At 35.0% G+C, this 24,237-nt stretch overlaps 1 protein-coding gene across 1 annotated transcript; it reads left to right on the top strand.

Moving 5' to 3' along the window:
• Positions 1-3,682: 3,682 nt before the first annotated feature.
• LOC113740732 (arabinosyltransferase XEG113-like) lies at positions 3,683-5,650 on the top strand. Its single transcript, XM_072046450.1, has 2 exons — positions 3,683-3,690; positions 3,787-5,650. The coding sequence occupies exons 1-2, from the start codon at positions 3,683-3,685 to the stop codon at positions 5,648-5,650; spliced, it is 1,872 nt and encodes a 623-aa protein (XP_071902551.1).
• The last annotated feature ends 18,587 nt before the right edge of the window (positions 5,651-24,237 follow it).

Genomic DNA, 24,237 nt, shown 5'->3' with positions numbered 1-24,237 from the left:
CTTTTGTACAAAACTAAGAAAGAAAAATATAGTATACTCAAATCATTTTCTTCTACACTTTATACAAATCAACAAACCTAATCCATAACAACGATTCAAGCATAAGTTCTAAATCCAAATAGCCATCCAAAAGATTCCAAATTTCATATACAGTATTAATACTTGTCATGCAAAAAATAAATGAAAAAAAACACACACAAACCCAATTGACAACCAATTTTATACCCCAAAATTAAATATCAATACTTAAATACATTTTCAATACAACTTAATTTGGTCTAGAATCGTCATTACAACCCTTCTATGGCATTGAAAATATTAATATCTAAAAAGTAGAGAATAAATTCTACCTCCACAATAAAATCATAATAAAAAATTTCTAATCCAATGAATGAAATCCTTATATAATTATTAATATTTTATAAAAGTTTTTCTTGACAACAAACAAAATATGACAAATTCCACATCTTTAGTTTTTCTTCTTATTTCAATCATCAATTTCATTATTTATTTAGCTATCATTGCGAGTCTCTTCACTTCCTTATAGTTTGACACATAATCTACTCCCTCTGTTGATTTTCTAATTTTAATTTGCTAATATTTACAAAACTGAAGATAATAAAAAGATGTTATATTAACTAGAAAAGAGAGGAGCAAAAATAGACAAGAGACAAAATTTTTTTTTTGGGTTTTGTAAACTTATTGCCTTAAATTTAAAATTGTCTACCAAATGGAGGGCATTATAGGTATTTTACTATATCGAGGGAGGTAAGTGTAATATTTTAAACTTGAGAGGAGCTGAGTGAAATTGTTAGAAATCTCAAGGGAGGTTTTTGAAATTATCCCTTTTTTTGGGAATCGTAGGAGAGATTCAAGTCTTTCCCAGATTTCTAAAACTCTTCTTAGTTTTTTTTTTTTTTTTAAATCTCAATCAAGCCAAAACATTTTTATAAAATTCTGTTAAAGCAAATTGATCTCCAAGATGTGCCATATGGCTATTTCCACCACAAAGTAAAGCAGATGCCTTCAAAACCATCAAATTCCATTTTATCCTTGTTAGCGGTTTGGGAGGGGTCCTTTATTTATTTATTTATTTATTTATTTTTGGGTAATTAATATATTCCATTGATAATTCATCAATCAAAATTTTGTACAAACTGACCTTTACTTTATGGAAACATAATTTAGCTTTCAAACCTCTAACGATAAAACACATAATTTAACTACACGAATTTATCCAATATGACATAAGAATACTAAAAATAATAACGGTGTGAGAAAAGCACCAGATAAATAAAAAGATAATTATTGGTAGAGAAAGTTTAAATTGACCTATTCGACTTTTTGTTTATATCGATATTTTACACATTAAACTTCTAAAAATGTACTATTTCGAAATTATTGATAGAGAAAGTTTTAGTTTACCTATTGGACTTTTTTGTGTGTATCGATCTTTTACACGTTAAACTTCTAAAAATGTAGTATTTCGATCACTCAATTAGTATGAAAAGACAAAAAGAAACCTAACGGAATAGCCCAAAGGTGCACATTCAAAATTTTAATGGACAAATTGGCACAAAAAATTTAGTGGGTGAATTGACATTTTTGAATTGTTTGGTCAATTCTGTTGCTAGAGCTGGTACCATTAATATTAGGCTTTGTACTGTTGTTGTTCATGGCTTCTTGATGATCATCATCCTCATGATCTTCTTCATCGTCCTCAAGACGTTGGTTAGTTGTCCGGCTGGTCTTGGAACCTTCCGTGCTACAGCTACTTTCTTTCATTTCTTTTATAACTAGTTAATGATCTTGTAATAACCAGTTCTAGGGATTTATAAGATCCTCAAGGAATTGAAGGGCAAATGATTAAAAGCAGTCTCTGCCTTTCTCTTCTCGGACCAGAAGTAGATGGAAATCTTTCTCTTTGAGAAGATGGTAGATAACTTGAGGCAGCAAAAGTTGCTAGAATTGGGAATGAAAATCCTTAAATAGGCAGATAAAGAACAACTCTCTGAGTTTAAACTCTGCAGATAAAAGTCCAAAATACACAGTGCCAACAAAAACCACTTCAAAAAAAGGGCAAATTCCACTTTACCCCCTCGTGGTTTAGCATTTTTTTACATAACCCCCCTATGATTTCAAACGTTATACATAACCCCCTTATAGTTTAGATTAAAGTGTAAAAGTGACGGGAATGATCATTCATAACGGCGTTACCTAAAATGTCAAAATTACCCTTATGTAAAGTTGAAATTTATGTATTAACCAAGGGGGGTTATGTGTATATTTTGAAAATCAGAAGGGGGTTATATGGTAAAGTATTAAACCATAAGGGGGTTATATGGTAAAACACAAAAATTATACGGGGTTAATGTGTCATGTATTTATAAGGGTAATTTTAACATTTTTAGAAGTTCCGTTACGAGTGATTATTTCCATTACGAGTGATTATTTCCGTTACTTTGACACTTTAATCCAAACCATGAGGGGGTTATGTATAGCTTTTGAAACCATAGGAGGGTTATGTAAAAAAGGGGTAAACCACAGGGGGATAAAATGTAATTTACCCTAAAAAAAAAATCTTTCAGCAATGACATAATTTGCTGTCCATCTTCGTTTTCATCTGTAAATTCATCAGTTGTAAATTCACATCCATCTTATGTCTGGTCGTACTTTTTTTTCCAGTCTTATCTACCAGTGCATCTCAATTATATCAATTTCTGTTTGTTACTCCTTTGAGCTTTTTGAAAAAAAATACTACTAACATATCACGTACTTTGCACGTAATTATAATAAAGCAACCAACAGTTTTAGAGTGTAGCATCTCTATATGGAATGCCATCAAATTAACTTATTGCTTTAAGATTTAATTGCTGATATGCTAAGGCGCAAATCTTTCATGTTAAGATGAATATGTGTAGAACTTCTTGACTAAGCATGAACATCAAAACCTTGACATTATGCTACATCGTACTACTGGTTCGTAATCCATGGGGTTAGATCCATAATCTTAGTTCAAATTTTCTTATGCAGAATTCTATTTATGCCATTTCATAAGAAAACTAAAAAATAGTATCGTCTAATTACAAACAGAACTTTACGATGAAAAGGCCAAAAAAAATTATGGCAGTAATCAGCTTTAATTTATTCTATTTAATGTCCTTCGCACATGAATAGCCAAAATTTTCACATTTTACTCTTCTGGCCGTACCCATGTAAATTTTTATGAAGCACAAATAAATAACATACTCAATTTACAATTATATGAATGACTGGTCCAAGGCCCAATTTGTGGGAATGTAGAGCATGGCAAACGTTAGGATTGTGGACCTGAAAAGTACAGTTATAGTGTAGCACAATCTATAGCCGAAAACCATATCCATAATAAATCCTTTAAATGTACATTTGCATTTCCCAAAGGTGAATGTATCAATTTATGAAATTGAGTTTCATTAAATTAAACTCAAATTCCTTTATGGATTTTCTTAGGGATCTATCAAATTTTACACATGGCTTGGAATAGCCAATTGAATTCTGTAGCAAGTCAATTTTTGTGCAATCTGTGCCCACTGTGTTGATTAGACCATAGCCCGAACCTCATGAATAGTGCAACGTAGTATTGAATAGCACAATCTAGAAAAGAAAAAACTCATGTAGCCATAATTATTTGTAACTCCTTCAAATGTACTGGTACATTTTTTTTTGTGATGATTTTCTATATAAGTGGAATGGATAATTTGAGTGTCATTCAATTAAAGCTCAAATTCCTTTTTCGGGTTTCTTTAGGAATCTATGCAAAGATATGGAAAATTGTAAGCCAGCTTTTTGGCCGATCTATGCAATTGTGCTCATGGGAGCAGCCCTGTATTGTTTCTACGTTTTCTCTGATGTTTACAGATTGTCTTCCTCATCGTTTTCCCTTTTGCCAATTACTCCAGCCAAAATGCAGGAATCCAATTCTTCTCTGCCATTAGCTCCCATTTCTAGGGTACAAAACAAATTAGTCAAACCAATTTGGCAGGTCCCTCCAGCTGGTTCTAAGATGCCACCTCTTAAGACTTTCAAACTGAGCAAGAAATTGGTGCAGCAAAGAGTGAAGGATAACATCATAATAATTACCTTTGGTAATTATGGTTTCATGGATTTCATCTTAAACTGGGTAAAGCACTTGACAGAACTGAGCATCGAAAACCTTCTTGTTGGTGCCATGGACCCAAAACTGTTGGAGGCTCTTTACTGGAAAGGTGTACCAGTTTTTGATATTGGTAGCCAAATGAGCACAATAGATGCTGGCTGGGGCTCGCCAGATTGGAACAAGATGCAAAGGGAGAGAATTATCCTGATAGATGCTCTCCTCCCTTTTGGTTTCGAACTCCTGGTGTGTGATACAGATACAGTTTGGTTGAAAAATCCCTTGCCATATCTAGCACGTTTCCCTGATGCAGACATCCTGACATCCACTGATCAAATTGTACCGACTGTTGTGGATGACAGTTTGGACTTCTGCGACCAAATTCACGTTCATTACAATGTAGGTATTTTTCACTGGAGGCCAACAAATTCCTCAAAAAAGTTTGTAAAAGAATGGAAAGAGTTGATTCTAGCGGATCAAAATATATGGGATCAACAAGTTTTCAATGACATTATCCGCAGGAAATTAGGACCATATGTTGATCAAGACAGTAAACTTATTTATGCTTATGATGGAGAGCTCAAGTTCGGTTGCCTCCCATCAAGTATTTTTTGCAGTGGGCATACTTTTTTTGTCCAGAAGATGTATCAACATCTCGAACTCGAGCCTTATGCAACGCGTACAACCTTCCAACCTTGTGGTACTGAAGGAAAGCATCATAGGTTTCGAGAAGCAAAACTGTTATACGATCCACCAAGTTACTATGATGCCCCTGAAGGGTTCTTGACATTTAAACCTTCCATACCAAAGAATTTGTTACTAGATGGAGAGCATAACATTGAATCACACTTCGTTCTTGTTAATTACCAAATAAAACAAATTAGAACTGCATTTGCTATTGCTTCATTGCTCAATCGGACGTTGATAATGCCTCGTATATGGTGCAGGATGGATACTCTTTGGTTATTCCGTCCTGGAGACATGGTAGGCAGTATTATGAGACAACCTTTTATCTGTCCTTTGGATTATGTCTTTCAGGTTGATGTCATTATGAAAGGCTTGCCTGAGGATGAATTCGGACCATCGATAAGGATAAAAGAGTATTCTATACTTGACAATCCATCCATTCCCCAGAAAGTGAAAGATTCGTGGCTTGATGTATTTCTTTGTCAAGAGGGTTCGCATGGTTGTCAAGTTTCGTCATATGCTACTACAAATCGAACAGGAGTCGTTAAATTTCCCAAAAATAGCTCCGAAGAAACGTACAGGACTGTATTCTCACTATTCAAAGATGTCAAAGTCCTTCAGTTTTCATCCATGCAAGATGCCTTCATAGGTTTCACTGACAAGCCGAGAGAAGAAAAGTTCAGGAAACGTATGAAGGCATACATAGGTAGATGGTGTTGTGTGGAAGATCACTTTCCAGGCCATATATACTACGACATCTATTGGGATGAAAAACCTGGTTGGAAACCTGTACCACCTCAAACTCCAGAAGACGACCATCCACCTGAGTGAAGCTTCTTGTCCTAGTCTCTGATGATGTTGCTCCAATACCTAAACTGGTAGAGATGTTAATTTTGTTAATTGTACTAGTGAAATGAAGTACTTTTAGTAATCGCTCTATAATTGGCAACAAATGTTCATTTTCCTTTCTTTGGAGCAAATGGACCTATTTTATTAAAGAATGAACAAGTGAGCTTCATGGAAGACCACTTGGGATCCTCGGTGACATATTTTGAGTGCCAATCCAATGCCACCTCTAATATTACGCCAAGTGTCCTGTTATTATTTGCATTTTAATTTTTTAATAATTCAAATTGGTTTGGTTTAATACAAGTTTTCTCTACCATCTAAACCTTTGAACCAAAATTAATGGGCCGGTCTAATTCAAATACCATCACTTTTGAGTTAACTACTCACGATCTGGGGAAAAAGAAAAAGAAAACCTGAGCGATTGAGCCACCAAAGTCTTTCATCGGTGATTGCTTTGAACAAAGCCAAAAAGAGACAAAGTCCCTGGAAGCTTGTGGCACCGTTGCCCAATAAGCTAAAAGTTGAGAAAAGACCTTGCATCACCACTCTAAAGTTTTGCCTGCGTTTTAATGCCAAGAGGTGACTTTTCTTCCCCTTTCTTGGATAACGAGATTCTCCTCCATATTGCTGTCAAGGACGATTGCTGGAGCGAACATCAGCAAGGGAATTAAAAAGAGATTTTATTACTATCTTCAATTTTAGGATGATGGAAATCGTAGGACCTTTGGGGTCATCAAAGAGGGACTGCCATAAGAGAAGATCTTCTTCTCTCTGCAAAATCTGAGGGGTCGCCATAATTGATAGAGAAAACTAGGTAAATGAATTAGAGATCTTGAGGTTCATCGTCCTGATGGGTAGAGAAAACTAGGTAAATGAATTAGAGATCTTGAGGTTCATCGTCTTGAGGTTTCCTTTTTCTTTTTCCCCAGATCGTGAGTAGTTAACTCAAAAGTGATGGTATTTGAATTAGACCGGCCCATTAATTTTGGTTCAAAGGTTTAGATGGTAGAGAAAACTTGTATTAAACCAAACCAATTTGAATTATTAAAAAATTAAAATGCAAATAATAACAGGACACTTGGCGTAATATTAGAGGTGGCATTGGATTGGCACTCAAAATATGTCACCGAGGATCCCAAGTGATGGAAGACGATAGCCTCTAAGTACATTAATTACAAATCAGATCCTTAGTGCCACTTAACCAATGACAACTTGGCATCACTCCTTCATTCGTTACATTAATTAACAATTACGGTAGCCTATATGACACTATACATTCTATCTTCAAAACAAAGAGAAAATATCCTGAGAGATCCCTTTTCAACCATAGATTAATCCTTGTCACATGAGCTCTCTCCTTACCTTCTTCATCTTCCAACTTCATCTTAATCTAACTAATACACAAGAAAGGATGAGCTAGCTAAAATTAAACTATCCTACACTATCTAAACCAAAAAGCTAAAAAACCACATTTTTGTGGTGTTCCTTGCCCTCTCCAAGCCCTCCTTCGATTCTTGAAGCTAATGTGTTTATATAGAAAAAAATGGTTCAAAAGATGGTTGTAGATCCACACCTTTACAGCTAAAAAGTCACCAAATTCGTCCCCCAAAAGAAGTGAAATAATGGAGATGAAACCAACTTGCGCAAGTTGAAGCCGCAAAGTTTGATCAAAATCCCTCCAAGCAATCCCTATAGAAATTGGTCGGATTCTCCCCCTGTTTTCTTCGAATTTTGATTTTTCAATTTAACTCTCTGCCACGAATCCCTCTAAGCAATTCCTCCAAAAACTGGCAGAATTGTTCGGAGGGATTCAAATCGACTTTCTGTTAGGTTTATGAGTAAAGAATTATGTCCCACATTAATTCAAAAGATGGAAAAAGAGCGATTAATATGTAAGTAAGAATCCGAGACCTAACAGCTTAATTTTTTGGGTCAGAGTTGGGTTCTTGACTTACATATTGGCCTCTTTGAGGGCTTTCTTGAGATATTTCTCCCCTAACATTTTTGTTTTCGGCAAGTTTCTTCATTTTCTTCTTCTAGTGATTCGAATCACTCTTGAAACTCATCATCCTTGAGAATTTTAAGACTTCAATTATTATAATGTAAGCTTATTTGTTGTCTAAAATGAAATCCATTTCCAACTCCTACAAAAAAATATTAAAAAATGTACAAGTAAAAGGGACAAATTTCTCAATTGAGCATTGGATTGCACTTAGAATTAATTCCAACAAAAATTGACCATTTTCTTCGTATAATATTGCAAAAGTATTATAAAATATCATCCAAAAATAGTCACTTATCATATAATAAAGCGTGATAGATAATATCAGAGATTCATTTATTTCTTTATTTTTGCGGGCAAATTAAACTTTACCTCCCATGGTTTAGTGTTTTTTTATATAACCCCCCTATGATTTAAAAATCTATACATAACACTCTCATGGTTTAGATTAAAGTTGCAAAGAGACGGAAATGATCATTTGTAACGGAATCTTTAAAAATGTCAAAATTATCCTTATAAATACATGACATACTAATCCCGTATGGCTTTATGTTTTACCATATAACCCCCTTATGGTTTAATACTTTACCATATAACCTCATTATGGTTTTCAAAATATACATATAACCCTCTTTGGTTAATAAATAATTTTTAACTTTACATAAGGGTATTTTTGACATTTTAGGTGACTCCATTACAAATGATCATTTTTGTCACTTTGATACTTTAATCCAAATTATGAGGGGGTTATGTATATCTTTTGAAACCATACTGAGGTTATATAGAAAAACACTAAACCACTGGGGGGTAAAGTGTAATTTGCCCTATTTTTGCTTTTCTTTAAAATGAAGTTGAAACAATACATGAAGAATTTATTAATATTATGGTATTCATTATATATTTTTTTGATTAAGCTCTCCATTTTCTCAAAAGGCAACATTACCTTGAAAACTTTGCTGTGATTAAGTCCTTATCCTCTAAACATATGTATTCTACTTCCTCCGCCCAAAAGATTGCAAATTATTGTTCCCATAGTTTATGTACACATTATAAATCATGTCTGTTAGGAAATTGGTTTAATTCTTTTAATCAAAATCCTTATTTTATGTGAGAAGTAACTAATTTTCTAATTGGTTTTAGTTACTTGAATTACTAATCAAGGAATTTCTTATTTGGTTTAAGATTTAGATGTTATTTCCTATTCTATATAAGTCTTAGGAATTATTATTGGTTTCTAATTGTTATTAGATTTTTTAGCCAAGTAATATCCTCTATGAATAGGTAGATTGACATACTACAAAGACACACAAGAAATGAGTGAGAGAGTTCTTAGTAGGTGAGAGGGTTATACAAGAGTTGAGATTTGAGAATCAAGTCGTAATCTTGTGATGTTTTTCTTTCATAGTAAGAACATGTTTTTCTCTCCGTGGACGTAGATTTGGTGATTAAGCCGAATCACGTTAATTCTTGTACGCTGCTCATTGTTCGTACTAAATATTATTTTCTATTAAATTGTTAATTTTTTCTTTTTCTATTTTAAATAGTTAGTCTGATATCCTAACAAATGGTATCAAAGTTCCATTGAGATTTTGGTTAATTATTTGAAATTGAGTGGGTAGCGGTATACCATGGGGTTTGGAACTGTACAGTTTCCAATTCAACCATTTAATGGAACTATAAATTTCACTCTTTGGCAGAGAAGAGTGAAGGATGTTCTAGTTCAACAAAGTTTGACAAAAACATTGAATGGAAAGAACAAGAAACCAGAGAGCATGAAGATTAATGAGTTTGAAGAGTTGGACACAAGGTGTGCAAGCACGATTCGACTCTACGTGGTGGACAACATTGTAAATGATGTGATAGATGAGAGAGATTCTGCAGCAGACCTTTGGAAAAAATTGAAAAATCTTTATCTGGCTAAAAGCTTATCCAATAAATTGCATCTGAAACGGCAATTTTATACACTAAAGATGGAGGAGGGTGGCAGTCTTATGGATCACATGAATGCGTTCAACGGAATTTTGAATCAATTCCAAAAGGTTGGCGTAGAAATTGAAAAAGAAGATAAGGTCTTTTTACTTCTTACCTCAATCTCTGATTCTTAGGAAAGTGTCATAACGACCCTATTGTATAGGAAGAACATTTTAGAATTCAAAAATATGCAGTCATCTTTGTTGGATAAAAACAAAGAAGGCAAACCAGGATGTGACACAAGAAACTATGTTAATTGTTCGATGTGAGAATAAAAGAGAAAAACAACTTGGCGGTGAATCTAAGGCGAGTGGTTCAAAGGTCAAGAGAAAGGGTGGAATCCAGTACTTTGGTTTTCATGAGTTTGGTCATATCAAAAGATATTGCCCTTGTAAAAAAAAATGATGAGAATAAGTATGACAGTGTTGCTGGATATATATCGAGTGGAGATATTTTCACAATCTCCAAAGGTAATAAAACTTCTTCTCGTGATGCTTGGATTTTAGATTCTAGATGTGTTTCACATGTTTGCTCCAAGTTAGACTATTTTGATACTCTCCAAAGAAAGAATGTAGGTTTTGTGTCCTTAGGTGATGGATCTACTTGTAAAGTTAAAGGTGTTGGAGTGGTAAAAATCAAAATATTGAATAGAGAGATTTATTCTTTGGGTGGTGTGGCTTATGTCCCAAAGTTACGAAAGAATTTAATTTCTTTGAACTAGTTAGACTCCGAGGATTACCATTTTTCGGCTGCAGGTGGAGTTTTGAAAATTACATATGACGAGACAGTCTTGTTGATGGGAAAGAAGTATGGTAATTTGTACCATTTGAATACCTCAATGGGTTGGGAGTGTAGTGCAAGGATGGGGATCCAAGAATGCTCTCAAATTACAAATGGTGGTGAGAGAACAAGTCCTGCTACGGGAAAGGGTGAATTGAAACCCCTCTCACGAGTCAACTAGATGTTGGACTCGGTTAGGTACACACATTCATTTGCTGATTGAAATCAATTGAAAATAAGACCGTCTTGATTCGGGTATGTAGTTAGGCACCAGGGTATTTGATGGTAAAAAGGCAAATGGAGTTTCTTTTGGATGGTTTGTTGTGTCTGCTAAAAGAAATATTCGCCAAGGTGGAGATTGATTAGGAAATTGGCTTAATTTCTTTTAATCAAGATCCTTATTTTGTGTGAGAAGTAATTAGTTTCCTACTTGGTTTTAGTTACTTGAAGTAGTAGTCAAGCAATTTCCTATTTGGTTTAAGATTTAGATGTTATTTCTTATTATGTATAAGTTTAGGAATTAATATTGGTTTCCAATTGTTATTTAGTTTTTTGGCTAAATAATGTCCTCTATAAATAGGTAGATTGGCATACTATAAAGACACACAAAAAAAGAAGTGAGAAAATTCTTAGTAGGTGAGAGAATTATATAAGAGTTGGGGTTTGGGAATCAAGTTGTCATCTTGTGGTGTTTTTTTCTCATAGGAAGAACAAGTTTTTCTCTCCATGGACATAGATTTGGTGATTAAACCGAACTACGTTAATTCTTGTGTGTTGCTCATTATTCGTGCTAGATATCGTTTATTATTAAATTATTGATTTTTTTTTTCTATTTCAAATAGTTGGCCTGATATCCTAACAATGTCAACATATAAAATTTTCCATCTACAAGACAAAACTTAAGATTTTTCTTAAATTGTTTCTAGACTATTGAACAAATATGCCACATTGACCGCAATTTAGATGTTTATGAAAAAGCCAATATTTTTGCCTAGAGGATATATATATAGAAAAAAGTCCCAATGACCCTTCAATTAATAGTCGGGTGAATTTTTGACCCTTCAATAATTAAAAATAAACTTTTGACCCTAAATTTATCAAAAGCACTAAATGTTAGGCATTCTGTCAATTCCAGCGGTTAAGGATGACAGAATTAATCAACATCACATGTGCTCCACGAGTATTAGTAGGGGCATTCTTGTCCACCCATGAGAATTCCTCGAGTGAAAGGCAGCAAAAAAAACCTAATTGAAGGAACATTTTACAGCCCCTTTTCTTTAGTCCTGTGTCATTTTCAATAACAATCAAGAAGACTTCATCTTTCTGACGGGTATTTTACATATACGTACAAGTTAAAAAATCGAATTACACCCGTTCACTGCAAGTATACAGGTCAACTAATAGTTTAGGGTATATATCGGGTCGATCTCACAGGGAAGAGTGAACAATTACTGGTATTACTAAGCCTTCTCTATTATTTAGACTATCAATGAATTATAACAAATTAAACCTACTGAAATTATATAAAATAACAAATGGAAGTTCCTTAGGTTATGGTATCCCTAACTACTCATGCAAGTGCTATATTTGGATCATTGAGTACTACATCTAGGCTAGTTATGGTGTAATTTCCTTAAACATGTGAAACCTACTTTCGTAGTGAATCAACTATACTTATAACTAATCCATACCTATTCTCATGGTTATGAAATTAGTTACAAGTTCATTTCTTCAGTGAAATTACATGAAATGACTCACTAAAAACCACATAGGTGCACCTCTACTTTCGTGAGTGTACTCCCTATGTTTAGCACTTCTTGAACTAGTATTAAATCTTAATTTTCATTGTAGAAATAACACCTTAGATAATCACAATCAATTGTACCAGATTAATCATGATTTAAAGAGCCAAAGTGCTAAATAACTTGCTCAAATCATAGCAATCAAATAACCAAATAATAAACACTAACAATTATAGAAAGTTCAACCAAACCTAAGGCATAAACTTTAGAGACACATATTGAATACAAAATCCAGAACTTGCATATCAACTATACTTAAGAATCTGATACAAAAGATAAAGAGTTGGAGAAGAGATAACCCATGTCACTTGAGCTTCAATTCCTCCTTCTTCTTCTCCATCTTCATCCTAATCTAGCTAAAATACAAGAATGGATGAACTATACTAGTCTACACTAATGCTAACCTAACACTCAGAAGATGAAAGAGCTACATTTCTGCACTCTCCAAGTTCTCCCGTATGTCTCTCTATTCTCCCTTCAATCTTGCAAGTTTTGGCTATATAAAGATAGAAGAAGTCAAGAAAATGAGGCCTACACCACCCTTTTACAGCTGCAAAGTGGTTCTCACACGTCTGGCATTGCATGTGACTTGTTGGAGGTGAAAATAAGTTTTCCGCATAAAGAGCAGCCTTCTCTGACCACAATCCGGCCACAAATCTGGCCAAGTTCCGGCCGGATTGCTACAGTGATGTTTTGGTGCACTTTTGTTCAATTTCCAGCTCTGCTCCGATTTTGAATCAACTTCAACTGAACTTTTTTTGATGATAAAAGCTGATTTAGCTCTTGACCAAAACATAAAACTTGTAGTCCTTTAAGTTAGCTTTCCAATGCATCAATAATCACCTCATTTGAATCTGTGTAGGCTGAGAAATGACCAAAATATCCTTGACTGCTCAATGCCCTGTTTCAGCTTCGACCAAATGAAATTGGCTACTGTACTTCGACTTTTTGATTTGGAAAACATTCAAACTGGATTCAGATATCTTCACCAAAGTTATAGATCTATCTCTTATCTTCAAATTGGTTCAAGAGTCATCTTAATCCAATCACTGTAGCTCAAGTTATAGCCGAAATACGAAAATGTGTCAAAACTGTCAAAATACACAAAATCCAAGTAAAAAGTGATAAAAACCTCATTTAATCACTTAAAAGCATTTTTCACTAATTATAGCTAAAATGATTCATTTTCTTCCAGTAATATAACCAAAGTGACTAAAAATAATATAAAATGTCATACAATTAAAACATAAATTAGTCACTTATCACTTTCTGTCCTGCTGCCACTACTATAAGCCTCAAGGAAGACTTCATCGGCAGAGGACCCCTCTCTGTTTCTCTCTCTCAAATACAAAAGGTAGAAAAGGGGAAAGCCAATATATAAAAGGAAGAAATTTAATTTAGCTGCTATATGCCACAAGGAAGACTTCATCTCCCTGCTAACTCTCCCCCCTCTCTCTCAAATACTAAAAGAAGGAAAAGGAAAAAAACCAAAATACAAAAGGAAGGAATTTAATTAGGAAAGATAGTCATGTCAGTGGAAGGATTGTTAATTACTGTCCCGAGATAGTTAAAGCCCATGGGTCATGAATTTAGTTAGTGAGTTTTTTTTTTATTTGAAAATGGAAGAATTAGTGTCATCATATTTTCTTAAAACTCTATATGTATCTGCAATCCTCCATAGCAAAAACTTTCGGATCTTCTTGGAAATGCTTTTCTATGTAAATTAAATTATATGAATATTTATTATTTAAAAATAACAGGGATTGGAAAGTGTGGTAAGCTCAGCACTTTGGAGGAGGAATTCAAAAAGGTATGTTTGGATTTTTGTATTGGATTGCTGCATCTTTGTATTTGATTCCTTCTTCCCTTCTTTTTCTCTATGTGTGTGTGAATTTTTTTTTCCTGATTTGTGTCCTAAACTAACAATTCTGATTTTATACCCGATAATGTTGACTGTCGCATTTTTTTAAAGCTAATTTTAGATGGATTTGAGTTGTTCAACTACTTTATTGGCTACTTTATTACCTGATTCTAGCAGCGCCGCTCTCGTGGATGGAGCTGCAGCCGTCATGGCGGAGAAGAGAGAGGTCAACGTGGTCATCGAGGACGTGCAGACAAGAATACCCTTGCTAATTCCTTGTAGACAGGATATGATGTTGTTTTCTGTCATTCTTAATTGCTGGAATTGACGAAAGGCCTAACATTTAATACTTTTAATAGATTGAGGGTCAAAAGTTTACTTTTAATTGTTGAAGCGCCAAAAGTTCACCCGATTATTAATTGAAGAGGTATTGGGACTTTTTTCCATATATATACATATATATATTGAACTTTAACTATACACATATAATGCACTCTTTTTGTACACATATACTGTATACAAATCCAAATTAATTACAATATATGTCCTACAATTGAGTTCCTTATATGTTAATCCATTTTTCCTAAAGTTTACATGCAAAGACTCTGACAACACTTTATTCAAACTGAATTTTTTTTTTTTGTCGAAACGATAGGAGATTTTCATTATAGTAAGGAAAGCTACATGTACGAGCAACGGCTCGAGAGAACTGTACAAAAAGTGTTCAAAGACACTGAGGAAGATTCCTTTCCTCATCCACAATAATGCCTAAGGCATCAGCACTTAGTTTTCTGTTGTCTATCACATTTTCTTCCCTACTCAAACAAAAGAAGCACATGCAAAACAGTCTCTGCATGTTAGCAATATCCTCCAGCAATGTAGTCGTTCTGTTATCCTGGAGTTATGCTTGTGCTATTTGTTTCAACGGCTCCTTGTTATCTAAGTTGAGCCTGATTCTACTCCACTGATATTGCAGAGCTTTGCATAAAACTAGTTTTACTGCTTGCATAGCATCTAGTACTTTGTTCCCCAGGCTTCTTTCTTTCAACTTCCATTCTGCTATTTTCGTGCTTGAACTTGTCCTAACTGTGACTCCAATGCCCAGGTTGTTCAGTCCTTTCATTGTAGTTGTTGCCAAGTCCATGACTATTGTTCCTTCAGCTTCATTGCCCTGGTCGTGTTGTTCATGCATGTGGACTATTTCTTCTGTACTCTTTCTACCTTTTGATTTCTCCACTTCCACTTGCTCTAGCCATTCTTTATGTGCTCTTTCTACTGTTCTCAATGGTGTGGATCTAGTTAAGCTCTCAAATTCCTTTTTGTTCCTATCTTTCCATACCTGCCACAAAATATTTGCTGTCAGACCAACATGTTCCCTTCCTTCTGGTCTTCCCCTTGCTTCTGAGATTCTGAGCCACCACCTTTTGAAGTCTTCCTGCTGGTCCTTATCCCCATCCCATTGAATAGGAGCTGTCTTCCATATGTCCACCGTGTGAGGGCATGTTAGCAATAAATGTTCAATTGTTTCTTGTGCCTCTCCACAGGTTCTGCACATAGGATCACTCATTCCTGTTCTTTTACACACTGCTTCTCTAACTGGCAAGGCTCCTTGTATACATTTCCAAATGAAGAGCTTAATCTTATGTTTTATGTTGAGCCTCCAGAGTGTGTTCCACATCTGTGTCACTTGTTGGCTCCCATCTGTATAACTTGAGCTAGCTTCCTCTGAGTTATATTTCCTTGCATTACTATTTTTCTCTCTCTGGATTTTGTAACCTGAGCTGACCGTATACATTCCTCCAGCCTGTGGTTGCCAAAAATAGCTGTCTTCCCTCCCTGACAGGCTTAAAAGAATACTTAGAATCCTCTTAGCATCATATCTGTTGAACAATCTAAAGATGGTGTTCCTGTTCCATCTGTTGTGACAGATAAGCTCGTCCACCCTTTCCAGCTCACAGTTACTTGGTCTACTTGTAGTGAGCTTACTTGTGATTGTCTCTGGTATCCATTTATGTTCCCAGATTCGTGTACTCCTTCCATTCCCAATTCTCCTGATCAGACCCTTGTCCAGTAGACTTCTTGCTCCCATTAATCCTTGCCATATCCAGGAGGCATTTTTGGGGGGATACAATGTAGAATGGACTCCTTAGGGAAGTATTTAGCTTTCAACACCTTACTAACAAGAAGGTTTGGCTTGGTAAGGATCCTCCATATCTGCTTCCCTAACAATGCTTTATTGAAGGCTTCAAGGTCCTTGAAACTAAGACCTCCTTCATTTCTCTTCCGTGTCATTCTTTCCCAAGAAATCCAGTGCATTTTGTTTCTGCCATTTGTTTCTCCCCGCCAAAAGTTAGCCATCAAAGCACTTATATCTTTGCAGAGTTTTTTAGGCAGCTTGAAACATGACATGACGTACGTTGGTATGGCCATAGCAACTGCCTTCAGCATTACCTCTTTCCCTGCAGAGCTGAGGAATTTGTTTTTCCAGTTTTGAAGTCTTCTTTTGATGTTTTCTCTTACAAAGCCAAAGATCTGATCTTTAGTTCTGGAAATCACCATTGGAAGTCCCAAGTATTTTCCTTGCTTTGCCTCAACCATCTCTCCCAGTGCTTGGCAAATTTCTTCCCTTTGCTCACTGTGCATGTTTCTGCTAAAAAGACTACAGATTTGTCCAAATTGACCAGTTGTCCTGAAGCAGCTTCATAGATTTTAAGGACTTTCATTATTTCAGCAGCCTGTTGCTTGTCAGCTTCGCAGAAGATGAGGGAATCATCTGCAAAGAAAAGATGAGTAAGAACAGGTCCTTGCCTGCTGATCTTCAGTCCTTTGATCCTTTGACTATCTTCATCTTTTCCTCAGCAGACTGGAGAGTCCTTCAGAGCATATTAAAAATAAATAAGAAGATAAAGGGTTTCCCTGTCATATTCCTCTTTCTAGAGTCACAAAGCCTTTGATTTCTCCATTGCAATTGAATGAATAAGAGACAGTCTTCAAGCAGTTTGTGATCCAGTTTGCGATACAGTCTTCAAACTGATATAGCTTTGCCATACAATGACATTGTGTTAGAATCCATTGCATGAAAATGATATCGTGTTAGAATCCATAGCATGAGCTATATAGATGGAGGAAGATTAAAAGCTTGCAGGGATGTTGATTCATGGTTATAGCAATACAAGGCACACAATATCCTATGCAAAAATGGAATATTCGAAGCTTGGAAACTTTCTGGACCATTGCTTCATAATGAATATGGTGGAAGAAATATACATTCTCTAAAAGGTGTTACAAATCCAGTTGAACTGAGGGATAAGTAGAGGTCCTCAAGGTTTACCAATTGGTCTAGCAAAATCTGTGCAACTTTTTCTCAATCTCAACAGATCAAAGGGTTTACACTTTCAATCCTGCCAAATATTCAGCTAGGATAGAAGCAACTTCACAAAGACAAACACAACAGAGAAGCTTGAGCATGGGTCAAGTTCTTGCCATTTACACTACTAATTTGAAAGAAGGCGTGAGAACAGACAAAAAAAAAATAGAATGAGAAGAAGAAAGATTTAAGGATACCCAAAATTCTAAACCTCTTGTTAGTCCTTGGATTGTAGAGAAATATCAAGATGGCAGTACCTCTTCCAAATCTCAACAACTAAGAAATTTAAGTTATTATTTTCTTCTATGTCAAAGTTCAAAAATGCCAACGGGAACTAATGGTCATTTCTTAGAGAAAAATTTTCAAGCATTCTTATAGTGGCAAATCATCTTGAGAAGTTATTCAATGCAATTTACATTGTAAATACTAATTAAAAGAACAACGCCAACATGCTTTGGGAAACAACTTTTGATTATGCAAAATTTTGAGAATTAAGAGCACACATTCAAATTTAATACAATTATTTAATAATCCTTTAGGCCTATATAGATTTGTTCTATATCTGAATTTTTTTTTATGCTTTTAACTTCTGATTTAAATGTTATTAGGTATAATCATAAATCATGTGAAATGCTTTGATGTGCAAACAAAATAATTCGATAATTTTTTACCAAAAGATACTCTCGATCTTTTGAAATATGTCTTTTTAAATGTTACTCTTTTATACACTGATAATGTATACATTTATAGGTTTAGATGCATGCCACATATGCAAAGTTTAGTATTCAAATTCAAATTAAGATAACAAGGCATATATTCAGACCCGTTAGTGTATACATACTAATAGTGTAGAAAGATTATTCATTCTTTAATCAATTTATTTTAAGCATTTCTAAAATTGAAAAGTAGAAAAAAATGATAAATGACTAAAAACAATCAACAGGATAACTTGGAGTTGCAAATTAACAACTCATCTGTTACATCAGGAATGCTATTAAAGATAAACCTTTGAGCATAGAAAGAGATTGGGGAGAGCATTAAACCTTTGAGCTGCAAAGATCAACAACTCATCTATTACATTAGATGAATAATAAAAAAATAAGTTTCTCTATGTGTCGGCTTCCAAGATTCAAAGCCAGACATTAAACTGCATTCATTTGCTCTATCTTAGTACTTCTTGGAATTAAAGTAACTTATTGAACTTTTCTAGTTCTAAAGTTTTCCAAAGATCAACTGGCTCCAAGCAAAGTGATCTTTAAGAGCTGCAAACCCCAAAAATGAGATCTATTACACTCAGTTAAGCAAAGATCTGTAAGAGCATATTGGAATCCAAATCATCCATCATTCCTAATTCTTGTACTGGATTCTCAGCCTTACCCTTGCCTTTGCGCATACGAGCTTGTCTCTTAGCCATCTTTTTGTCTGCTACTTCTTCTTTAGTCAACGAAAACTTTGTTATCAAACACATATGAGAACATAAAAGAAAAATGCCAATTAGATAAAAGTGAAATAAAAAAATCTGCAATGCAAAAAAGTATTTTAGTGATGTAAGGTATTTTTTAAGGCATTTGGCTCCCATTGTAAAATTTTAATCAAAATTCAATTGTTGGCGCACCAAGAAGATAACTTAATATTGCAATGTTCCTAAAACAACAAGCATATATTTTGTCAACCTTTTGAATGATTGTCTTTTAGTCAATCTACTATAAACAATGGTTTGATTAACGGATACCCAATGAATACTCAATAAGAGAGGTCTCCAGTGTTAGTTTTTTTCAAAAAGTGCAATTAATTTGAGAAAGCATCTAAATATAACAGGTGCAATATTTGTGATTGAATATATTAATATGAAACTTTACGTGCAATTTAGGTACACTAACAAGTATCCACTGATAGAAAATTTCTATCAATAATTCTAAATTTGAAAAGCAGAAAGAGATTAGGTGGAACAGAAAACCTTTGAGCTGCAAAGATCAACAACTCATCTGTTACATCAGGTTGGTGATCAAAAATAAGTTTCTCTATGTGTCGACCTTCAAGATTCAAAGCCACCTTGAAGGACATTAAACTGCACTCATTTGCTCTATCTAAGTACTTCTTGGAATTGAAGTAGCTTTGAACTTTTCTAGTTCTAAAGTTTTCCATAGATTACTTGGCTCAAAGAAAGTGATCTCCAAGAGCTGCAAACCCCAGAAACGCGAACAACTAGACCCATTACACTCAATTTAGCAAAGATCTGAAAGAGGATATTGGAATCCAAATCATCCATCGTTTCTAATCCTTGTACTGGCTCCTCGGCCTTGCCGTTGTGCCTAACCTTGCCTTTGGGTAATGGGTATACATGCTTATCTCTTAGCCATCTTTTTGTCTGCTTACTTCTTCTTCTTCTTCAGTCAATCAAAACTTTATTATCAAACGCATATGGGAATGTAAAAGAAAAATGCTAATCAAACAAAGTGAAATAAAAAAGAAAAATCTACAATGCAGAAATTATTTTAGTGATGTAAGGAATTTTTTAAGGCATCTGACTCTCATTGTAAAGTTTTAATCAAAATTCAGAATCTTTTTCTTCTGTTAACGTTCAAGCTAGCAACTTTTAAACATAGCAAGATCTATAGTTTCTCATAGACATGGATCAGAATAAAGCAACCTTCAAGAGTTGCAAATCCGAGAAATGTAGGCAACTAGGTCCATCACCCTCAGAAGCGCAAAAATTTGAAAGAGCATAATGCAATCTCAATCATCCGTACTTCCTGATCCTACTACTAGTTCTTCCACCTTACTCTTGCCTTGGCCCCTTCCTTTCACGAGCCCAAACCTTTGAGCATAGGAGCTTGTTTCTTGGCCAGTGTTTTGCTTGCTTTCTTTTTTTTGAATTGATCAAAATGCTTTGATCACAACATACTTAGAGACATAAAATAAAACTGCCAATCAAATGAAAGCAAAATTCTGTTAAAAAATGTTAATAATCTAAGAATCGTTTGAGGCATTCCAATCTCATTGTAAAATTTCAATCATAATTCAAAATTTGGTTCTTCTACTTTTACTTGGGCAATTAAATTAGAATTCAAAATTGAAATTCCCGTGGATTTCATTAAAAAAATTGTTATTAATCTTATATGGATTCCTTTCTAAATTTTCCATTAGCATCATGACTATTGTTGAATCCGCATTTGTTGACCAATGCTTTTGTTGCTTCGTCCCACATCGGTAGAAGCTAAAGGAATTATTCCTTTGGTTTTCTATAAATAAGGGAGCCTTATGAAGGTTTTAACTCGCACCACTCAAGAGAGTTATATGGGTTATTAGTTTCTTGAGTCATATAGCCCATTTAGTCAAATATTTTAGACTCTCTTGTTTTGAGTTTAGGAATATTTTCTAAACTCTTTTGTAAGTGCCTTATTGGCCTAGGAACCACTTTCCTACGGCTTTTGTATTTCTTCTTCAAAGTAGAAATGTTGCTCCTCTCTCGCCCGTGGACGTAGGTCAATTTGACCGAACCACGTAAATTTTCTGTGTCTTTTATTTCCTTTATTATTTGTCTTTATTGGGTTGCCACAATCCCTTTATATGATAGATTTTACTGCCTAATTATTATATGGTTGGTGTCTACCGCCTAAACATTATATGGTCGGTTATACCGCCTAATTTGTGCTAACTTTAGTTTGTTTATTCTTGGGTCAGTCCTAACAAACTGGTATCAGAGTTGGTTGTTATATTTTGCAAGACAGGTTCATCTGGTGGGGCCCGTTCATCTGTGGGGCCCACTCATCCTGTGGGATCCGTTCATCTGTGAGGCCCGCTCACCTTGTGGGGTCCGCTTATCTCGTAGGGCCCGCTCACCCTGTGGGGCCCGCTCACGAGACTTGCATATCTGTTTGACCAGTTTTTTGAAACAAGTTTCAAGTTATAGATTTTGTGGCAAAAATGACGATAACAAAGACAGTTGTCGAAAAATTCGATAGGAATATCAATTTCGCCATGTGACAGCTCAAGATGGAGGCCATTCTTGTTCAAGACGGAGTTGACTTGTCAATTCAAGGAATTGAGAAAAAGCCAAAAGATGTAAAGGATGCGGATTTCGCCGATATGGATAAGAAGGCCAGATCCAGCATAATCTTAAATCTCTCCGATGAGGTATTGCGTGAGGTAGCAATGGATACTTCGGCCAAGGTTATGTGGGATAAATTGAAAATCTTGTATATGAACAAGACAATCGAGAATCGACTATATTTGAAGCAGAGTTTGTATATGATTCGGATGTCTAAAGGTACATCTATACTCTCCTCTCCCATCTTGATAAATTTGATTCCATTATTGTGGATTTGGAGAATATAGATTCAAAAATTGATGATAAAGATCAGGCCCTATTACTTTTGTGTTCCCTTCCCCAGTGCTTTAAGCATTTTCGTGATACTATGATTTATGGAAAGGAAACAATTTCGTATCGAAAAATTAAATCTGCATTAAAATCTAAAAAACAGATAGATAGGGATATTACTGGGAAAATTAGTGAGAGTCAAGCCGATGGCTTGTTTGTTTGGGGTAGATCTGAAAAGAGAAACACAGAAAATAGAAGTAGATCCAAGTCCAGATATAAAAATGTGGTGTGCAATTATTGTAAAAAGAAGGGTCATGTTATCTCCGATTGCTTTAAATTGAAAAATAAAGAAAAGCAAAAGGAGAAAAAGAGTGAGACCACCGAAGCTAGTATTGCAGTTGATGAGAATGATGGAACCATTTTCTGTGCAACAGAAAATAATTTTAGATCTAACAAGGAGTGAATTTTAGATTCGGATTGTTCATATCATATGTGTCCCAATAGGGATTGATTTTCAACATATGAATCAACTGAAGGTGGAGTTGTCTTAATGGGCAACAACGCTGTTTGTAAAGTTATTGGCAAAGGCACAATACGGTTTAAAATGTACGATGGTATTGTGAGGACGCTCACAGATGTTAGACATGTTCCAGATTTGAAGAAAAATCACATCTCTTTGGGCATTCTTGAGTCTATTGGGTGCAGGTATTCAGGTGGAGATGGAGTTCTCAAAATCACTCGAGGTGCTCTTGTTGTTATGAAGGCACACAGATCTGGTACTTTATATATTTTGCAGGGATCTACTGTTACAGGTGCTGCTGCTGTTTCAACATCATCTTTGTCAGATACAGACATCACCAAATTATGGTATATACGTTTGGGGCACATGAGCGAAAAAGGTTTGGGCATACTAAACAAAAGAGGACTTCTTTGTGGACAAAGTACGGGGCCATTGGAATTCTGTGAACATTGTATTTTTGGAAAGTAGAAAAGAGTCAGTTTCAGTTCACTAGCAATTCACAAGACAAAAGGTACTCTTGATTACATTCATTCAGATCTATGGGGTCCTTCTCGTGCTCTTTCTAAAGGTGGTGCCAGGTACAAGTTGACTTTCATTGATGATTATTCAAGGAAAGTTTGGGTATATTTTCTTAAACATAAAAATGATATTTTCCTAACTTTCAAGCAATGAAAAGTTTTGATTGAGAAACAAACAGGAAAGCATATTAAGCGGTTGAGAACAGATAATGGCATGAAATTTTGTGGAGGTAAATTTGATAGATTTTGTAAAAATGAAGGAATTGTTCGGCATCACACCGTCAGGATGACGCCTCAACAAAATGGTGTGGCCGAACGTATGAACAGAACGCTTTTGGAGAGAGCACGGTGTATGATCTCCAATGTAGGGTTGACAAACGACTTTTGGGCAGAAGCGATCAATATGGTCTATTATATTGTCAACCGTTCTCCTTCTGCATCTCTTGATTTCAAAACTCCTGAGAAAATTTGGTCAGGTACTCCTGCTAATTACTCCAATTTAAAAATTTTTGGATGTCCAGCATATATGCACGTGAATGATGAAAAATTGGAGTCTAGAGCTAAAAAGTGCATTTTTCTTGGGTATGCTTTTGGGGTGAAAGGATACAGATTATGGTGTTTTGATCCCAAATTCTCAAAATTTGTGATCAGTAGAGATGTTACTTTTGATGAATTATCTATGTTATCTTCCAAGAAAGAGTCTTCTAGTCCTTATACTACTGATAGTACACAGAAGCAGGTGGAGCTTGATATTGGCAGTTCTGATCCTTCTCAGATCAAATCTTCTATTCAACAAATGCCAGTAGATGCATCTGAATCTACTGTTGAAGATAGTTCAGAAGAAAAAGAGTATTTCATAGTCAAAGATAGAGCAAGGAGAGACATTCGACCACCACAAAGATATGCAAATTTAGTTGCATATGCTTTGTCTGTTGCAGAAGAAACTGATGCAGTTGGTGAGCCTTCCACCTATTCAGAAGCAGTTTCTTGTGATGATTCTGCAAAGTGGTTGATTGCGATGAATGAAGAAATTGAATCTCTTCATCAGAATGAAACTTGGGTTCTTGTAAAGCCACCGTCAGTTAAGAAAATTGTTGGATGCAAATGGATTTTCAAGAAAAAGGAAGGTATTCCAGGGGTTAAAGATGCAAGATATAAAGCACGATTGGTTGCAAAGGGCTATAGTCAGGTACAAGGTGTTGATTTTAATAATGTGTTTTCACCTGTTGTTAAACATAGATCTATTCGTGTTTTGCTTGCTTTAATTGCCATGTATAATTTGGAGTTAGAACAACTCGATGTTAAGACAATTTTCTTACATGGCGAACTTGAAGAACAAATTTATATGAAACAACCCTAGGGTTTTGAGATTGAAGGTAAGGAAGACCATGTTTGCTTGTTAAAGAAATCCTTATATGGATTAAAGC

The sequence above is a fragment of the Coffea arabica genome, chromosome 4e (genome assembly GCF_036785885.1).
Source record: "Coffea arabica cultivar ET-39 chromosome 4e, Coffea Arabica ET-39 HiFi, whole genome shotgun sequence".
Taxonomy (NCBI): Eukaryota; Viridiplantae; Streptophyta; class Magnoliopsida; order Gentianales; family Rubiaceae; genus Coffea; species Coffea arabica.
The sequence above is the reverse complement of the archived record's forward strand: the minus strand, read 5'-3'. Positions and strand labels throughout refer to the sequence as shown.